We start from the raw sequence: 19,446 nt of genomic DNA on the forward strand, positions 1-19,446 counted from the left end.
CTTCTCTATTGCTACCTTTAATTTTAGAGTATTTAAATGCTTTTCTCAGCACTATGTTCAATGTCAGAAACAGGTCACTAAATGATAAATGCTTGTGCATTAAATTTAGGGATTTTTCAGTGTATGGAAATAAACTCAATGTCTGACCGTAATGCAGTCTGCAGTTTCTTTTCTGTATGGAGTGAATTTGCATGCTTTAAATATGTATAATACATAGCAGTCTTAAAGGTATATAAGTGTATAGATATTTTAAAGGATTGCCATAAACTTTAAATTTACTGGTTTTGATAAGAAATAAATTCCAGGAACACATGTGGAACAGTAAAGAGCAACTAAAACTGCATCTCAGTTTCTAGGTAGTAAAAGGCTTTTCCACTTGCATTGATTACCTGTTCTTTGGAAGGAATATATTTTTCTGCTGCACAAGATAATAGAGACAATTAATGTTGAGTTATGTATTTTTCACACTCTGAATGCACATCTCCCAGCTGGAACCTCACAGTCTTGTCTAATCATTGACCTAAGAAGCATGTTGACAATTCCTCAAGTCAGAAGATTTCCTGACACCATTCTTTATCATTTTACAATCATATGGGAAGCTGAGAGCTTCAAAATACTTGGATGTGGGACAGTAGTGACATTGTTTCCACTGTCCAAAGATGATATGCCATTTCAGTCAGTTTATTTCAGGTAACTACTTCAAACATCAAAGTGCTTGCTATTTAGTGAAACTGACTGTGCTAATATGTTTTGTTTGGACACTACTGTTCTAAAAGCCATTAACAGCCTCAAGAAATTAGTAGCAGCAGGAATATTTCTTTCCAATCCCAGTTTCTGGGGGAGAAGCAAACAACAAATAAACAGATAGACTGTAACAGGAACAGTGCCAGAATGCCAAAACTGTTTTAAGATTAGTAGCTAAAGCAGCAGTGAGAATAACCTCACAATGTAGCAGTACAAGATTCAGCAGCAGTTGAGGAAAGAAGAGAGACAGCAGAGGACTGAGGTACAACACTAAGAACAGAAGTGGTGAAGTGTGACGGTAAGCATAGATTTTGAGGTGGTTTAGTACACTGGACCTTGCATCAGACCTGGCATAATAGATAGGCCCACCTGGGTGTGACCTGGGCATTGTACATCTTTTATTCTTTAAACTAACTTGCACATAAGAGCTACTCAATCTTGAACTTTTCAGTAGTTTTCTAGAAAGATTATTGATAGAGATGAAAAACAAATGCTAACAGAAGTATTTGCTTCTAACATGAACTAAACAGACCTGGTTTTTTGTTTGTTTTCAGATGACATAATCAATTCTTATTGCTCCATAAAAAACACTAAATTATTTGAAGTTAATTCATGTTTGAAGTATTTAGGGGGAACTAGAATAAGTTCCACCTGCATGTACAGACATACACATACATGGATGGGTGGATAGACTGATAGTTCTGAATTTTGGCTTTATACAATTAGATGTACACACACTTAAGACAGAGATTGTTGTTTTGATATCAGAAAGGAGACCTGAAAAAGAAGTTGACAAGAAGTTAAATCTTAACCCAATTACATTCTACATCAAGCATTCAGACACATTGCCACAAGGCAGAAGAGAACTTAGAGGCTTGTTAGGACAGGGAGTTACATAGGGCAAGGCTCTGGAGACATTGAAACATTTCACAGTAAGCATGACTGGAAATGGAGAATGCATAGGCATTTTTATGATGTAGTAAAACAGAGTGACAGTTTAACGTTCTGTCAATTCAGCATGCAAACAAACACTTTGCAAATGTAAAATTCTGCTTATGAGAAAGAGGGTCAGAGCTGGTTTCAGTTGTAGGATTGTAAAGGATTAAATTGGTTATTAGGGGAGTAGATAGAGCATTGAAGCAGATGCAGCTCTGCTGCCTATCTTGAGTACACCAGAGCCCTGAAAAGCCATCACTCCTGCTGTGATCATCTTGTGGAGAATGACTCCTAATACAAAGACCTGCTCCCAGAAGCAGCAGAACTTGCTTTTATCCTTCCCCTTCTCCACTTTCTCTAACACCATTAAGAGCAGTAACTGTGGGTCTCCAGAACCCCTTCCTTATCAACTCTCTTTGCCTTCTCTGTCCCACTACTGCTCCTTCTAGTGGCAGGAGGCTCAGCCTTTACATACTGAGGGAGAACCACTCAGTTTTGAGAAGACAAGAGCAGCACTGGATAGGGTGCAAAAAGTGCCAAGAAGTTCTGTTACAACGGAAGCAGCTTATTTTGGAACATTCCTACAGTTCTACTTCTGTTAGCAATTTGACAGATTCCAGATGGAAGTAAACAACTGAAATGAACTAACCATTCATCATTTTATAATGCTTACCTCTCCTCATTATAATCATATGCAAAGTACTATGTTGTATTTAATTTAAATGCATCAAATGTGACAACTGGGGAATACTGAAAACAAATTTGAGAGTTGTGTTTATGGTACCATGACAATGTGTTGTGAAATTAATCATTTACAATGAATTGGGTAAATGAGAATAAAAATTAGGTTGGTTTTTTTTTTTTAAAGACCTTATTTTCACCTCTGTTTAACAGATTTCAGACAAAGACTGTCATTTATTCTTTTGAAATGTATTGACTTTATTAAAATAATAAAACTTCAGTGTCGAGGGGAAAGGAACAAATACACAAGGACTTTTTAACTGTTAAAATGTTGAATTGCTTCTTACAATTGACTGTATTTTTGGAAAAGACATTTTCATTTGCAAACCTCCACTCTTTATTGGTAAATATTTAGAAAAGAAAGCTTCAAAGCTGTATTTTATTCAGTGTATTTACTGAAGACCAATAAACTCGATTCCAAACTCAAAGCAGGTAGTGATTCTCTACATGCATACATTGGTTTATATGAACTCTTTTAATAGCTTCATTGTAATAATGTGATGGATTCTCTGCTCCAACTTACCATTTTGCAGAAAATAATATCCTTTCAGAGAAAATACTACTATGACTTTCCCTTCATAAGTGCCATGGGGCAAATATAAAATCTTTACCAGCATTACTGACTTATTCAAGCACCTAGAGTTAATCTCTGTGCATAAATAACTATTTTAAAATAAAGCATAACATTAAAAGAAATTTTAAAAAGCATATTGAAGAGTTGCCTTTCTTCCTTTCATTATCAAAATCAAGGGAACTGAGAAGTCAGATAACAAAAGGCAATCCTGCCTTGGAGACCTTTCCTCAAAGTGACTGAAAGAGATACTTTTGTAATTATACTCTGCCCTAAAATTATATATTATGAGGTACTGTTAAATGACCTGTACTGAGCTCTTGTAAAAATAAATAAATAAATAAATAAATAAACAAAAAAACCTAGATGCTACTCAAACTTCACTAAGTTGACAGCAAATTAAACTTTGTGAGCTTGAAAGAATAGCTTCTCGTCTGGAGAGAAATTCTGAAGGAGCAAAAAAACAGTGAAAATAACTCAGTAAGTTATTTATTTCCTTCATTATATGGAAAATGAATAAGCCTGAATTTACATAATATTTAGCATTCTGAAATGAATTAGTCAAGTATGTAAATAAATGTTTAAATATCCGAATAATGCTCTTAACTTCAGTGGAACTCTTCCCTGACTAGTCATATATTTAGGTGCTTTTCTCATCAGACAAAAATGTTAAATTGAATTTTTAAATAACATTGTTTTATAGAACAAACAAATATGAAGTTTTGTTTATAGTAATGCAGGAATGAAAGAAACTCTGAGAGAATGGAAGCAGATTATTAGAAAACATTTAAGAATTTTCTAGTTCATTGCTTCTTGGACTAAATCACTTTGGATCCCTTCTTGATTTTTCCCCTAGTAAATAAACCGTTGCCCTTAGCCTATGTTGAAATTTCTGTCTTTACAGTGACTGGATTAAACAAAATAATAATTTATAAAATGTTTGTCTATATTAGATGCATTTCAAAGTATTTATCAATGATTTAAATACTGTTACATTTATCAGAATGTTGTAAATACGATGGAAAATTAATGCCAGTTGTTATGAATGGGATAAGTCAAAATTACTAATCTATGTTTCATATTTCAGTGGTGGGAAAATATTTAAAAAAAAATATATGAGAAAATGCCAATTCTTTATCTTTTTCTTTCCTTTCTTTTCAGCTGTATCTTGTGGTATTCCTGAATCCCCTGGAAATGGTTCAGTTATAGGTAATGAATTCACTTTGGGCAGTAGATTGATATATGAATGTAATGAGGGCTTCAGGCTAGAATCTAGTCAACAAGCAACAGCAGTGTGTCAAGAAGATGGATTATGGAGCAACAAAGGGAGACCACCTGTTTGCAAATGTAAGTGGGCATGTATTTCTCAATCATATTTCCCTTGAAGTTTCTCAGGAGTATCTTCTCTGGTGATGTTTAGGTTTTATGTATACATATCCCCTGAACTAGTCATTCAGTAACATAAAATCATTTAGCATTTAGTAAAGTAGAAGAGGCCTATAAATTTGTTTAATTAAAACCACCCTTGTTTATCTTCTTCAGAAAATCTGAATTAAAATTGTTAGATAATTCAATTTCATGTATATTTTCTCTTTATGAATAATGTGCTCTTCTCCATTTTCACAGTATAAAGTTACACCAACCAACCGTAATTTATTTTAATATAGCTTCTAAAGTAATAAAAGCAAAAACTATGTCTTAAAACACTGCTAGTTTAGGTAATTAAGCTGGATAAGAGTCCTTTAATCTTAATTTTTGCCTCCTGTCAGAACTAACCAGTGCAATGTAGACTCCCCTACCATGTGACATGGCCTCTCATTTGCATTGGGCTACTACTGCCTGTCTTTGTACTGGATCAAAGCAATAATTAACTGAGCCTGACTTTGAATACGTGACTTGAAATACCAGTTAGGACATAATCTTAAAATTATTAATTGCTGTTATACTATACTTAAAATTTTTGAGAGTTAATTTATAATCTTGAACTAATAAACAGTATATGTACCTGCTATCCAGACTCTGAATTTGAAAAGCTCTTTAGTTTTTCAAACAAGTAAAATTCAACTTATTTTTAAAGAAAGAGGAAGATGCTGTGAATAAAAGAATTGTGAAGTTTACGTGATCGTGAAATGGTTTTCATTTATTTGAATTAATTGACAGCAAACAATTATTAGAAAATATTGCTGAAAGTTACTTCAAGAGATCTAATCATCCCTGACAGACGATCATTTAACCTAATCTTGAAGACCTTCCTGAGTAGTCTATTTTGGTATTTTACATTTTTTCCCCTTGCAAAGCTTTTCCTAATATATATAACTTGAACCTGTTTTTCTGTAGTGTAAAGACATTATTTCATTTTGTATCCACACAGCAGACAAATAGAATTTATTTTATTCTTCTTTCATTCTTTGCAATGTGTTTGAAAACTGTTGTTTTTTCAGTGTGGTGGGTTATCCTTGGCCAGCAGCCAGATGCTCACCCAGCTGCTCACTTACTCCCCCTCTTCAACCAGATGGAGAAAAATAGGATGAAATTGTGGTTTCCATAAATAGGGTGGTTTCCATAAATAGGATGGTATTGTGGGTTGAGATAAGGACAGAGAGATTACTGTCACATGACTCAACTTGGGGAAAGCTAATTTAATGTATTGCCAATTAAAATAAGGTCAAATACATTTCAGATTAAAAAAAAAAAAAAATCAAAGCAACACTTTCTTGCCCCTATTCCCAGGGTCAACTTCACCCCTTTGCTCTTGACCCTTCTCCTCGTCCCAAGCATGCTGGGGGATGAGGAATGGAAGTTGTGGTCAGTTTATACAAAGCTCCTCTCTGCTGCTCCTTCCTCCTCACATTTTTCCCCTGCTCGAGCATGAGTCTTCTCCATGGGCTGTTGTCCTTCAGGATAAGCTTGCTCTAGTGTGGGTCTTCCATTGGCTGCAGCTCCTTCAGAAAGTATCCACCTGCTCCAGCATGGGCTGCAGTGTGGATATTGGCTCTGGCACAGTCCCCTCCATGGGCTGCAGCAGAACACCAGCTCTGGTGCCTGGAGCACTTCCTCCTCCTTCTCCTGTGACCTTGGTGTTCCTGCTGCTGCTTCTCACTCTTTTTGTTCCCTCCTGCTCTGCCTGTGCAGTGTTTTACCCTTTCTTAAATACACTTTCCCAGAGAAGCCACTATCTTGGCTGATGGGCTCAGCTGTGTCCTGCAGTGGGTCGTTTGGAACCAGCTGGGTCCAGCAGCCCAAGCCTCTCCTCACAGAGGCCACCCCTGAGGCTCTCCCTACCCCCTAACACCTTCACTCCTGCACCCAATACACTCAGTCACCTCTTCTGTAGAGATAACTGTCTTGCTGTGATTCATTCTCACTCTTTCTTCATACTTTTTGAACCGGTGATTCTCATTATTTTCCTCTGGACAATCTCCAAGTGATCTACACCTTTCTTGAAGGACAGGGCCTAAAACTGAACACAGCAGTTCCACAGAGTACATAAGAAGGATTATTCAAAACCAGCTGTGATCACACAGACGTGCTCTGAATTCAGAGCCATGTGCAGAGGGAAGACAGTGCTCCAGTATATTGAACTGCGCTTCATTCTCTCAGAAAAAATTGACAAGGCGCAAAGAACATAACTTGAATGGTTAATCAGCAGAAATATCAACATTTTTTTGGAAGGAAAAGGCCAGTTAAACTAACTGGGGATTAAAAATACTGAATTAATAACACGATACCTGCAGTGCAAAAAAAAAAATAAAAGCTTGTATTATTGAAATGATCGAACTTAACCAGACAATGACTACCCTGTAAAACAAAGTTTAATTATTAACATTGAGCACAACTTTCAACATTGAAAAGTTTTATTTAATATTTATAATAGACTAACCAAATATATATAATACTTTTTTCTCTTCTTTTTTCATTTTCTAAAAATTTATTCGGTTTGAAAAAGAATCCCATTACTTCTAAAACAAGAAGTGATAAATTAAAATGCTAGTGATCTACATGGCAGTATTAAAGTCAATATTTTCAAAATGGATTGCTATTCAGAGACAGGTATGCTTTACCCAAGATTTCTTACTTGCAAAGTGCAGAAAAGCTTAGGAAATCTGCATAACAACCTGTTTTTGTAGTATTGCTACTGTAAGGATAAATTTATTTAATCTCCAGAGATAGAAACATCTCAGACTTGACGAGCAGCAGACACAGCACAGAAAGATAAATAGTAAATAAATGAATTCATTTTATCCCCAAGTCTATTAAAATGAAGGTTGAAATGAGTGCAGGTTTTTTTACAAGGTATCTCTGATAATATAATGCCTGAGGCAGACATTTGAAACTCCTTTCTTTTCATTAAAAGTATTTACATCAGATTTGAATCATGAGACATATCATTCATGCTGGTCATATGGCAAGACACAGATGGCTCATGGACAGTAGGCTATTGAATTTAATTACATGAAACACCAATCACAGATATCTATTAAGAAAGCTTAACTGAATAACAAATAAGTAACTTGCTTCAGTTATTCTACATAGAGATCTCTAGCACATGATGAAGGGAACTAGAGATGTCTATCTATATCTCTATTTAAAGCCTTTATCAGGCAATACTTTAAATCCAGCCAATGCTCTCTGTAGAGAGTGACCATATAGTAGTAACTTTACATAGAGAATACAGGACACTGCGTAAAGTATGTGAAAACTTTCTACTGAAAGCTGTAAATTAGTACGTTACTGTTGGTCAGAAAAGTGAGTGTGATATACAGTTCCAAAAAACATCCCATCCAAAAGGTGTAGTTATATCCAAGAAATCTGAATAAATCAAACAACTTTGGTCTCAACTATAGATGAGCACTGGTGCTTGCATGATTCTTCCCTTATTGTATACCACATAAAATGCTTATAATACGTTTTACCCCAACGGATATCATTTGGATAATGCTCAAACAGAAAGAAAAGGATGTATAGGCATGATTAAAAACTTTTAAGTTGTAACTATAGTTAGCTAGGAAACACTGTTTTACCTATCATCAGCATTTTTACACACCTGTAAAGTACTTTTGTGAAAAGTCATAAGTTTCTATCTTTCTAAGATTAAAAAAAAATGAGAACAATCTTTTTGGAATTTTTTGTCTATTCTATTTCATCAGATAGGATTTGAATTTTGTCTGCTACTATGGAAATACAGATGCTGATTCTTGAAGTGACAAGTTAAAAAGGGAAAAGAATACAAATGAAATTTCCTTCCTCTCCTTTGGATGCTATAATATCTTGCTATTCTTATATAAAATTGCATCATTATAGCATGATTATTACATTTTGTTTGTGAATAATCAGTGAAAATTATTCTCCTTATTCTTCAGAATATATATCATCAAGTGCAGAGAAATAAGGTCTTCCAAAGCAGAGACTGAAAGATGGAAACAGAAAAGGACGTAGCTGTCAATGCAAAATTTAGATGTGTTGCTCCCTAAATTCAATTCAGAGCCTCACTTGGATATCTAAGTTATTTACTGAATATAGAGATTCATGCTTGGAATAGCATCCCTAACTATTTTGTAAAGAAACAAAGTCATCTAAAGGTGTTGGTGAGGGTCAATCCATTAATCTTTTGGTTTTACATTTTTATTTATATTTTTAAATATTTTTCACCATGTGCTTTTTCCTGTGTATCCTTCCCCTTCTCCTGTGAAATTCTTCTGATTTAGAAATCTAAATTTTTCAGTATTCTAGAAGTGATTTTCCTTTTTCATCTTGTACAGGGGTTTTTGGTTTGGGTACAAAATTTCAAAACTGATAGAAATGAGAACAGAAATAGTATACATTTTTTCCTGAACATCCTTCTGACTTATACTGTCTCTCTACATGTGCTAAAGATGACGGATAAGAATAGTTCTCTTTTTGAGAGTCACTAAATGTATTTTCTTAGGGTTTTTGATTTTGTGGACACTTGACACTGACTTTCTTCATGAAATAGAAATAATGATCTAAATATTGGGTTCTCCTGCCACAGTAATTGAACTTCTTAGTTGATGGTGTTAAAGTCTGTTCATAGCTTGAATGTGGTGGTGGTTACTTTTTCTCTGAATAATATAGAGAAATGTTTGTTTTAGACCATTCTTAAGAATTGAAAGAACTAAAATGAGTTGTGTCTTACTGTGTCAGTAGTAGAAAATGCATGATGTGATAAGAGGAAACTACTGAAAAAATTGGTATGAGATCTGAATCAATGAAGGAGGTCATACAAAGCCTGTTCTGAAGCAAAAGAGAACTTCTTTCTCCATTGAGAGTGTGTGTGTATTTCAGTGCTATCAGAGAGTTTGTATTTCCTTGTTCCAAAATTCATGTTCTATGAAAAGAAATCTCAATAATGAGTTTGCTTTGACAAACAGTGCATTCCAGTACTAGAAACTTCTGCTAGTTTGAGATGCGGTACAGTCCCACTGTTTGCACTAAGGAGAGTTTAAGTATGTATGATAATTTTAGAAGAACTAGGGTAAATGTTAGCACATAATTCTTTTACAAGTCAAGCATCACTTTTTTCATGACAAAGGAACACAGAAATAAATGTTCTCTGGGCCAGCAGAAAATATTTTTTTAATACAAATATTTTTGCATGCTAGAAAATGTCTAATGCAAATTTTTAAGAATATTATAATTACGATTAATGCCCAGTTTTAGTTTTGCTGGATCTGTAGTAAAAAGATGTACAGACACATGATCATTTGAAATTAATGGAAGTATAACCTTTTTTGTTCCATAGGAAATCTGCAGGCCTAAAGCTTTTTAAGAAATATGCAGAAAAGAACATTAAAGTAGAATCTGGTTAATGCAAAGCAGAACTTTCAGTTATGTGCACTATCTGTGCTTTTTGACCAGATCTAGGGAACTGATTTGAAATATTGTGCCAGAGGGTGAAAAGATAATGACAGCAAATGTTGTGATTTACTTCCATATTCCTCTTCATGAGATCAGAAGACTGAATGTGTTCACTTACTGCAAGATCATGATGTCACCTTTTTTTTCTGATTATGCCAAGGTACCCTACCAGTTCACTAAAGCTAAGTACCATAATTTGTATACTAAGAGAATAAACATATACAATATTATATTATATTTCTATGTAAGTACGTATAAAATGTACTCATATAGGTTGTACTCCATGTGTGTTGGTGCTGACATCTGGACCAGTATATGTTTATTAACAAAAATACTGCTGAAATAGGATAACTTGTTAGCCTCTGTTCATACTTGCTTTCCTTTTCATAGAAGTATGTGGATGCATAACCTAGGAAACTGAGTTTGTGGTTAATTTTTCTAACATTTTAATTGCCTGGGATAGTCCCTGTAACTGCATAACTTTATTGCTCTTTTCAATTACTCCTTTAATATACTCATTCAAAGATTTAAATCACATCCTTCATTGGTTTATGCTAATTTCTCTATTATCAAAGATTTTAAAGAACAGCTAATGTTACCTTTGCACACTCTGCATATTGCAGATTTCACTGTAGATATTTTTGGAAGCTATGGTGTGCTGAGATATAATAGTGATGGTTCAGACATTGATTTTTATCTAGAAATTAATTGGAAAATAATTAGAAATTTAAGAAGCCTTTTTAATAATTTTCAATATGTTTGTACAATGTCTATTTATAGAACTATGAATCATAAGTAGTTAGGGAATAAAGCATCAGTTGTATTATAAATGTGAAAGGAATCTGTTAACATAAACAGGCAAAGATTCACCACCAATTCATCATAGATATTGTGCAATTGCTGGAATTTCTATTAGCTAGGACATTCAGAACGCCATACCAAATAATTGTCCTAACTTTTTCTTTGATAAATCCTGATGTCAGTAAGTAATTTTTGGAGCATTTTTTCAAGGTTCGGTATGTGACATGGAGTACTTATTAAGGGTTAGTACTTATTCAGTGAACTGTAGTAAAACAATTAATTAGTTTAGGCATTTTAGATTAGTCCACATACATTAGACTGATAACAGAGTGACTTGACACAGCTGACCAGTTTGACAGACCGATATTGAATAGGATGTGATCCTTTTGTTTACCTATTTTGAAGTTTTGAAGCCTTTCCCGTTTAAATATATATAAATATATAAATATATAAAATATATAAACAACAAGAAGTGCTTTTTTTTTTTTTCTCTGTGCTTTTTTTTCTCCTAGCTTACTGAAACTATCAACTTGCTCAACTGATCCTGTTTTATTCTTAGGTCTTTGTTCTTAGATTCTATGGTGTATAGGATTATTTGGTTTCCTACTGTCTTTTTATTTTACTAATACTTATGAATTTAAACCACACTACTTTCTCAAGCATAATACATGAATTGACCTTAATCTTGCTTTTTTAAAGCTGATTTTTAGTCAAAAGGGTATATTTGAACAATATAGTTCTAATTATTGCATTATAACTTCACAATGCAGTAAGACAAAAATGCCTTTTCCCTTTCTTTGTGATTGTTAACTATCTGCTGAAGAATGGCGACCAAGTATCAGATGCCATTACACTTGCAAATAATAATAGCAAGTTCCTGTAATTGAGATATTTTTCCATCGTATACATTGTACTTGTCTTTTTTTTCCCTTGAAACAATAATTACATTCAGAGTCACAATATTCAAGGTATTCCTGGAATAGCATGAGATGTACTTTTTTTTTTCTTACATAACAATAAGCAAAGGCTTGTAGACAGAAGAACAACCCAGTAAAAGGGAAGAGTCAGTCTTCTGGTACTCTGATTCTAGGAAAATATTGATAGTGCAATGTGTTTGTTAACCAGAAGAGCAAGTAAAAAGAATAATGAAATTACAAAGGATTAATCATTAGGAAGAGTTAAAACTAAAGGCTGAGCCCATTACTGCACAAATTCTTGTTAGATTTTAGTTGTTGTAGTTGCAAGGATCTTGTTGTATTTTTTTGGTCATTGCTGCTCTTCATATAATGAACATATTTCTTAGTGAATATTTTGCTCGTGTCTTGAGTAGCAAATATACCTGGCTATTAGAATAACTCAATTTTTTGTCTTTTTTATGGTAAGTATATCACATTATGAATTCCCTGCTTTTGAGTCTATTCAGAATTATCAGTATAAGGAGATTGTCATGTCATTAAAATGAGTAATCTTGATCATAATTTCAAATGACAATTATGTTTTCTGACCTATACTTTATGTAAAGCAATATTATTCATACTTTTCTGTATAAAAGATACTTGGAGAAAAGAGAGAACATCTTCACATGTGCAAGAAGTTGAGATCGTCCCTTATAGAGTTTCATCTATGTAAATGACAATTTAAATAGTGCCCAGCCCATAATTTGCAAGAGAGAGCCCATAAGAGGCAAATTGATGCACTCATTCCCGCATTCATTTGGGGGATGGGCTAGATGACCTTTAAAGGTCCCTTCCATCCTAAAGCATTCTGTGATTCTATGATTCATAAACCATGTGCGCAAAATCAAGTATCTGTTAATAGTCTTTTTTTGTTTCCTGAAGGGTGGGGAAAATAATAAATCAAAATCAGTCCCTGTAAAATTAAATTTTTTCAAGCAACAGTTTTAGTTGATTACATTAACACAGTCTAGAAGTGTATTCTGTACTCAGTAACATCTTCAGTTAGAAATTGTACAGTCATGTATCAGAATCTGACAGTTTGTAAAGTGTGCTTGCAACAAGGTTCTAAGTATTTATAGCTAAAGAAAGAATAAATTACATACTAACCTCAGTATGGAGAGGAAACATCTATGTGGCTTATTTACATATTCTGAAATAGCTGAGCCTCTTATCTCTAAGTGTCTTAAGATATCCTCTATGGTTAAGACTAAAATTTTTACTATTAGACTAAATAAGAAGCTTGCTTTCATCTCTGAAAGAACCAATAAAATGATTGCTTGAAAGGTAAAGTTAAAAAAAAAATGTTAAATTTGAGGGGTATCAAGTATCCATTTAGAATATTTTATTCTTCTGACAGACATAGATGGTTTTCACTCCAAGGTGTTAAGTGAAGTGCTTTAATATGCTTATTGTATTTAACAACAAATAAGAAAAAACTGTTTCTTGGTTAATAATTTATAATCTTTGAGTAGCTATGAAACACAGTTTAGTATCAGTATCAAATTAAATTAAATTAGGAAGTAGGAAGTCCTCCTTTAACCTAGGAAACTGTTCGTAACTAGTTAGAATATTGTTATAAAGGCCAAAGTGAAGCACTATTAGGTTTCAAAGTGATTATACGCTGGCAATCCTTCCTAAGATATACTGAAAAAAAATCTAAGAAAATATTCTACAAGTTCAACTCCATATAACCTTATAATATGTCACTTTGAAGTTCTTCAGATGATTTCTCCTTCATAAATTCTTACACATCTTCACAGATATGCTATGGTGCCAGCTCTGTGTTTCCTAGATGCTAGAATTTACCATGGGTAAAGTGATTATTGGAAAGGTAGATGTATAATTCTAGCATTATCAAAGATATTCTGAAAAGTGGTGGAAATCTAAATTTTTACGGGAATTTTTCATCTATCACTTTCCCTGTATTTCAGTGATCACCTGAACTAGTCTCTTTCATCACATGTTCATACTCGTGATAAAATCACTTTATACCTCTCAGACAGTGTAAAGTCTACAGAATATGTAATTATTTTTTGTCAGCTTTATTAGTACTTTCCCTGGTAGAATGGTGTAAATTTATTATAGCATAAATGAGAATCAGACTCTTCTTTTTATTTCTTCAGTATAGTTTGAGGCTTTTACACACTTCCTCCTAATGCTTTTGTCTTACACTAAACAGTGTTGTGACTTGAGTATATTGTACAAAAGATCGGAGGTAATGATTCCTAACTATATCAGATATTTAGAAAATTTATCACCTTTTTTTTAGCAACATATAAGGGAAACAAAAGAAAAGGAACTAAATTTCTGTTATGTGGGGTATTTTTTGCTTTTTCTAAGAAAGTATAGCTCTTCTCAAGCGTTGTTTGGGTAGTAGTTTTTTCTAAAGTATTCTTTGAGATATAAACACTAATTCATTTAGACTTTTTCTATAGCAGGGAAATTCTGAACAACATGGCATAAGACACCAAATATGTCTATTTTTAAATAAAGTAATCATAAATATTTTCATATAACTAGTCTAATCTTTGCAGAGAAGACATAAGCACATTAAGATAGAATTCATGGCAGTATCGTAAATATTGTAAATATTCTGTGTACTTTATCTTGAATTGCAGACCATCAATTTGAAACTGAAAAATATTTTAAAATGCTATATATGGTTGGTAGCTATATTAAGCCTTATGAAAAACATAAACTACAGTTCTTGTCTACTGGCAGTAAAACTGCATTCTCTTACAAAATCTGAAATACTAAAAGCAACAGAACTGAAATCACTCTAAAAATCTCTCTAAATGTTATCTTTATTTTTTATGTCAAGTGTTCTAAACTGGAATGTAATAATTTTCCTGAATACGCGCAGTATACCATAGTAATTAGCATTTGAATGTGTGTTAGCAGCTTTTATGACAACCTGTTTTAAGAACTTGTTAGAGCTTTTCTAAAGTGAATATCATGGATAGAAAAATAAAGCATCACTTGAGCATTTGCAAAAATTACATAGCATTATTTGCTTTCCCTTTTACATCCACCGTAGTCTGTGATGTGTTTTATTTCTGTAATTTCTAAATAAATTCCATTAGAGAGCATAACTGTATGTCATTGTTCCACTGCATCTCACTAAATGAAAATGTACCACAAACTCTTGGTCAATTGATAATACTCACTATATGATCATTATTTTTCCTGGAACTTGTATTTCAAAAATGCGTATGGTATACTCAATTTTACATTATGAAACTTCTGTCAGTAAGGTAAGACATATATTCTGTGAAGAAACTTCAGGGTAGAAGGCTAATATTTAAGTGTCCTTTTTTCACAGCTGTAACTTGCCCCAGCATAGAGACTCTGCTCTCAGAACATGTTGTCTGGAGACTGATTTCTGGGTCACTGAATGAGTATGGAGCTCAAGTCATGCTCAGCTGCAGTCCTGGATATTATTTATTGGGTCGAAGACTCATACAGTGCAGGACTAATGGAACCTGGAGTGTAGGCAATGAAAGGCCAAGTTGTAAGGGTAAGGAACATACATGTTTACAGAATATCCTATGCTTTTTAATACATATGCTTTATTTTATAAATAATTTTTTTTTAAAAAGAATATTTTGCTATCAATCTCCTATAAGTAAGCAAAAATGAAATTTTCATTAACTTGTTGAAATTAATTGATTCAAACTCTTTATGTGTGAAGTACAATATATTTTGTACAAGAGTCAATGAAGTAGCATCAGAAGATCAATCTGGACGATGATCTATGTCTGACTATGGATTTATTCAACTAGATAATGCATAAGTATTTAGAGAATACTATAGAGATAATGTTATTACTTCAGAAGATTCCAGATTAGAATTAGATTAGAAGATGATATTGCATTGACCTCTTGGGTGAAGCATGAAAATTGTACTGTTGGAGAAACATATATATGAGCTTTTATAATATCTTAATATGAAAGTGTCATAAATCACATCAGCCCTGACTTTGGATGTAAGGATGTCTAAAGATTTGTAGAACCTTGACATTCTCAGTGGGATCATACAGTTGTCAAAGGTTACTGTATCGGAGTCTAAATGAATCCCCCCAAAACTTAATTTCTTCTTTTTCCAAAGTGTTATTTACTTTGGTTGGAGAGGATATGTGGCACATCAGTTAGTTCTGCTACCCTTAAAGCAGAAACTTTTCCTACATTGTGGTAGTACTTACAGGCTCTCTTTCAGTGCCAGGGCAGCACAGAAGATGTCAGCATCTGAAGGAAAATGGCCAACTGACAAGCCTAGCATAATAAGCAGAACTGGAAATAAAATTTAGTCATTCAGTTTTTCAGAGTAGTATATCATTTCAATGAGATATTCAAATTTAGTATTTCACTCTGAAAGACATGCTTTACTTTCTGTTTAGAAAATGACTTATTTTTTCCTTAAATTCAATGAACTTTCTAATCTTAGAAGGTATTTGAGAAGGGCAATTCTCAAATAAACAAGATGAATCAATAAGAGAATTTTTATGGCAGCACTGTAGGAAAGAATTCTTGGGATCAGGTGAACAGTTTACTAAATTATACCTTCTGGTATTTTTTAAGCAAAGGGAACAGAATCATTCTGCTCTGTCAAACTCTGTTAAATCTGCAGGCATGTCAATAATTAATACCTTCTGATAAATGTTACCAAAAGTATTTCATATGATTCTATGATAGCGATAAGAGAATGAACATAAACATCGTACGTTTTCATATTTCAAACAAATGGTTGAGCAAAACCTTCAGTATGATGTACATATTGTGACAAACAGAAGAAAAAAATATTTGCCTAAATACAAGCTCCTAATGCCATATGAGACAAACTACAGTACCTAAGTTGGTAGATACTAAAAAGAACTACAGAGAGATTCTCAACCTTCTTCAACAGCAGCTGGAGGCTAGACAGAACACCCAAAGTCATCTCAGATGGTACTGAATCACTCCCAAAGGTGATTCAATTATAAGTTGACACAGTCTCTCACCAGTACTGGGAAGTGTGTGGCTACAAATCTAAGGCATGGAATTTTCAGAGGCTGTATTAGAGAATGATGCTAGTATAGGAAAAGAAGAACAAAGAAAAGAGAACAAAGAAGGATGTACACCATTTAACTAAAAATAATATAAACCAATATTTATTTTCTAGAAAAGAAAATAATTATTTAAGATGTTTTTAGAACAAGGCTGAGAGAGCTACCTGTAACAACAATCAATGCAATACATACAAGGAAGCAGTGTCTTATCTAAATAATGATGGGTTGCGGTATTATGTTGGTTCTGTTTTGTTCCATTAGTTTTGTTTCAGGAAAATTTCCTTTTGAAAATATTCAGTTGGAAAAATAAGGTGACTTTTCTATATCTCTTATAAACCAGTACTAGCTATATCAATTTTCTTTTCAAATTTGAAACTGAGTTTTTTATTTATTAACTGCAATTTTGTCCTTTTCCTTTCATGCACACGTACTAAAAAATCTGGTTTTGTATTTGCTGCCTAATATGCAGCTACTTTTCAGCTGATGAGAAGTCTTTGAAAAGCTAGTTCTTGACCAACCTTTACAATTACAGAATTGTTATGTAAGTAGAAAATGAGGTGACTCATATGGGATGCAGTTAACCAAAACCAAAGTATTAGGTAGATACAGAAACCCAAGGAGTTGCCGATTGAAGATACATTAGTTTATTTATAAGACAGGTACATTATTTTGCTCTTTGATAGAGGACTGATTAGGATTTAATTATGGCAAACTTCATCCCTGAAGAGATGTTCAATAATACTTCCATTGGATATAGATCATTAAGATCCAGAAATACACTATAGAGTATTTTGAGAAGTCTGGTATTTACTTCTGTCTGTCATTCAAATGCTAAGGGTAGTTTATATAAATATAGATTCTAGCTGTTCATAGTTCTCAAGCAGCAGGAAAGCTAAGTGAAACACTGATGATAAGGCATTTATATCATATTTATCAATATTTACTTGTGAATAGTATCTCTAAAGGAATTGTGAAACATCCAGCTGAGGGGGTTTTGGATTAAGAGAGACCTAATTAGTAAACTTATTTTATTTGTTTAAGAATATACTGAACAGGTGCCTAACAAATCATGAGGTGGTTCATTATTCATGTAGTTTTTATTTTTATTTTACTTTTAACTGGAACTGTAATAAAAAATATTAAAGCATTTGTAATATGTTTAGAACAATCCATTCTATTGCATTTTAGGAAAATAATTTGATTTTTTTTAACATATGCATAAGTATAATTAATATTCAGCATTAGCAATAGAAGTTACAATGTTATAGTACTCCACAAATTACGTTAATGTAACTTGATTGTAGTCAAAAGGAGTCTTATCCACCTCTGGAAACCTTATGTGCATAAGAAACTTTGATCACATATATTTTGATAATGACTGAGTTAACTGCACAGTGGTATGTACTTGATTTTATCTACCCAATTCTACGTTGTTTGCTATAGTGAACCTTTTAAAATATAGAAGTATGTGGCCTTGAGGTTTCAGATAGGAAGTCTAGTTGTGATTAACTTACTTTTGAAAATAAACCCATTATTTATGCTAACATATAATAAAATACAATTTAAGGTCTTGAAAGCATTGGTTTGCATCTTAAATTACAGTATTATTGATATATTTTTCTAGAAACAAGAGACATGACAGAACAGTTTTAATTAAATTAATTAGATACATTCTTAAAAGATAATTTTTCATGTGGTGCCTGTAATAGCTGTGGGTTGCAGCTGCTGCTACAGAAGGTTTCTGTGATAATGGGTCAAGTCTAGCCTTAAGAAAAAACAGAAGATTTATATTTTTAGCAAGCAGACTACCATATATGTTATATGATTATGAATAGTAGTGGGGAATAAGAAAAAAGGCAGTTCATAACAGTTCAGAGTACTACATGTTAAAAAAAAGATACTATCTTTAAACACATGTAACATTTAAAATGGCCAGGGAAAGTATATTTAAGGAGCGGCCAGGAGTATGTACACATGGAATATAACCTCAACCTTCCTGGACATTCATGTAATTCTCTTGTTTCAGAACTGGAAATACAGATTGTGTTTAAGCTGCTGGCAAGATGTGAAGATATCCTAATGAATTTTCAGATTTAGAAGCTGTGTTGCCAAATCAAGCTTAATTTTAAGCCCTTATTGTGGAATACAACTCTTATATTTATTGCTATTACATTTACTTCTTAAAAAAATGTGAGGTGGCATATTTTCTTCCAGTCTAAGTAATTATGAAAAGTATTTTCACATTTCAGTTTGTTCTGTTGTTTGGGTTTTTTCCTAGTTATCTCCTGTGGTGGTCTCCCATCTCCACCAAATGGAAATAAGATTGGAACCTTAACAGTGTATGGAGCTACTGCAATATTCACCTGTAACACAGGATACACATTAGTTGGTTCTCATGTGAGAGAATGCTTGGCAAACGGTCTCTGGAGTGGTACTGAAACCCAATGCCTAGGTAAAAAACAAATTTCTGTTTCTTCTTTTGTTTTGTTTTGTTTTAATCAAACACAGTATCAAGTACTGGAATTCAGCTCTTATCAAGCAGCAACATTTTTAAGTCAATGAAAAATAAAGATATCTTAAATACAGAAATATTCTGTACTGCATATGATTTTATACTACTCTACTAACATATAACTTTTTATTAGAAATTAAATTGTATTTAATGTTGTTGGGATGCTTTTTGGACCAGGAGGGTTTTTTAAGTGACTCGATTGCCCACATTTACAGTACTTTGATTTGCTTTGTGGGGCAGTCATAGGGTGTGTGGTGAAACTAAG

The 19,446-nt window shown here is 33.2% G+C and overlaps 1 protein-coding gene across 1 annotated transcript in view; it reads left to right on the top strand.

Annotated features, from left to right (window-relative positions):
- The window catches only part of CSMD1 (CUB and Sushi multiple domains 1), a gene marked incomplete at both ends in the record, with an annotated part of 1,257,610 nt that overhangs the window by 1,162,799 nt on the left and 75,365 nt on the right, over positions 1-19,446 (top strand). The window contains 3 exons of the mRNA XM_082305706.1: positions 4,154-4,339; positions 14,948-15,142; positions 18,948-19,121. Of these exons, the coding sequence (XP_082161832.1) occupies positions 4,154-4,339; positions 14,948-15,142; positions 18,948-19,121 (555 nt within the window). The remainder of the gene's footprint in view (positions 1-4,153; positions 4,340-14,947; positions 15,143-18,947; positions 19,122-19,446) is intronic.

The sequence above is a fragment of the Platalea leucorodia genome, assembly GCF_965183815.1.
Source record: "Platalea leucorodia genome assembly, chromosome: 3".
NCBI classification, from domain to species: Eukaryota; Metazoa; Chordata; class Aves; order Pelecaniformes; family Threskiornithidae; genus Platalea; species Platalea leucorodia.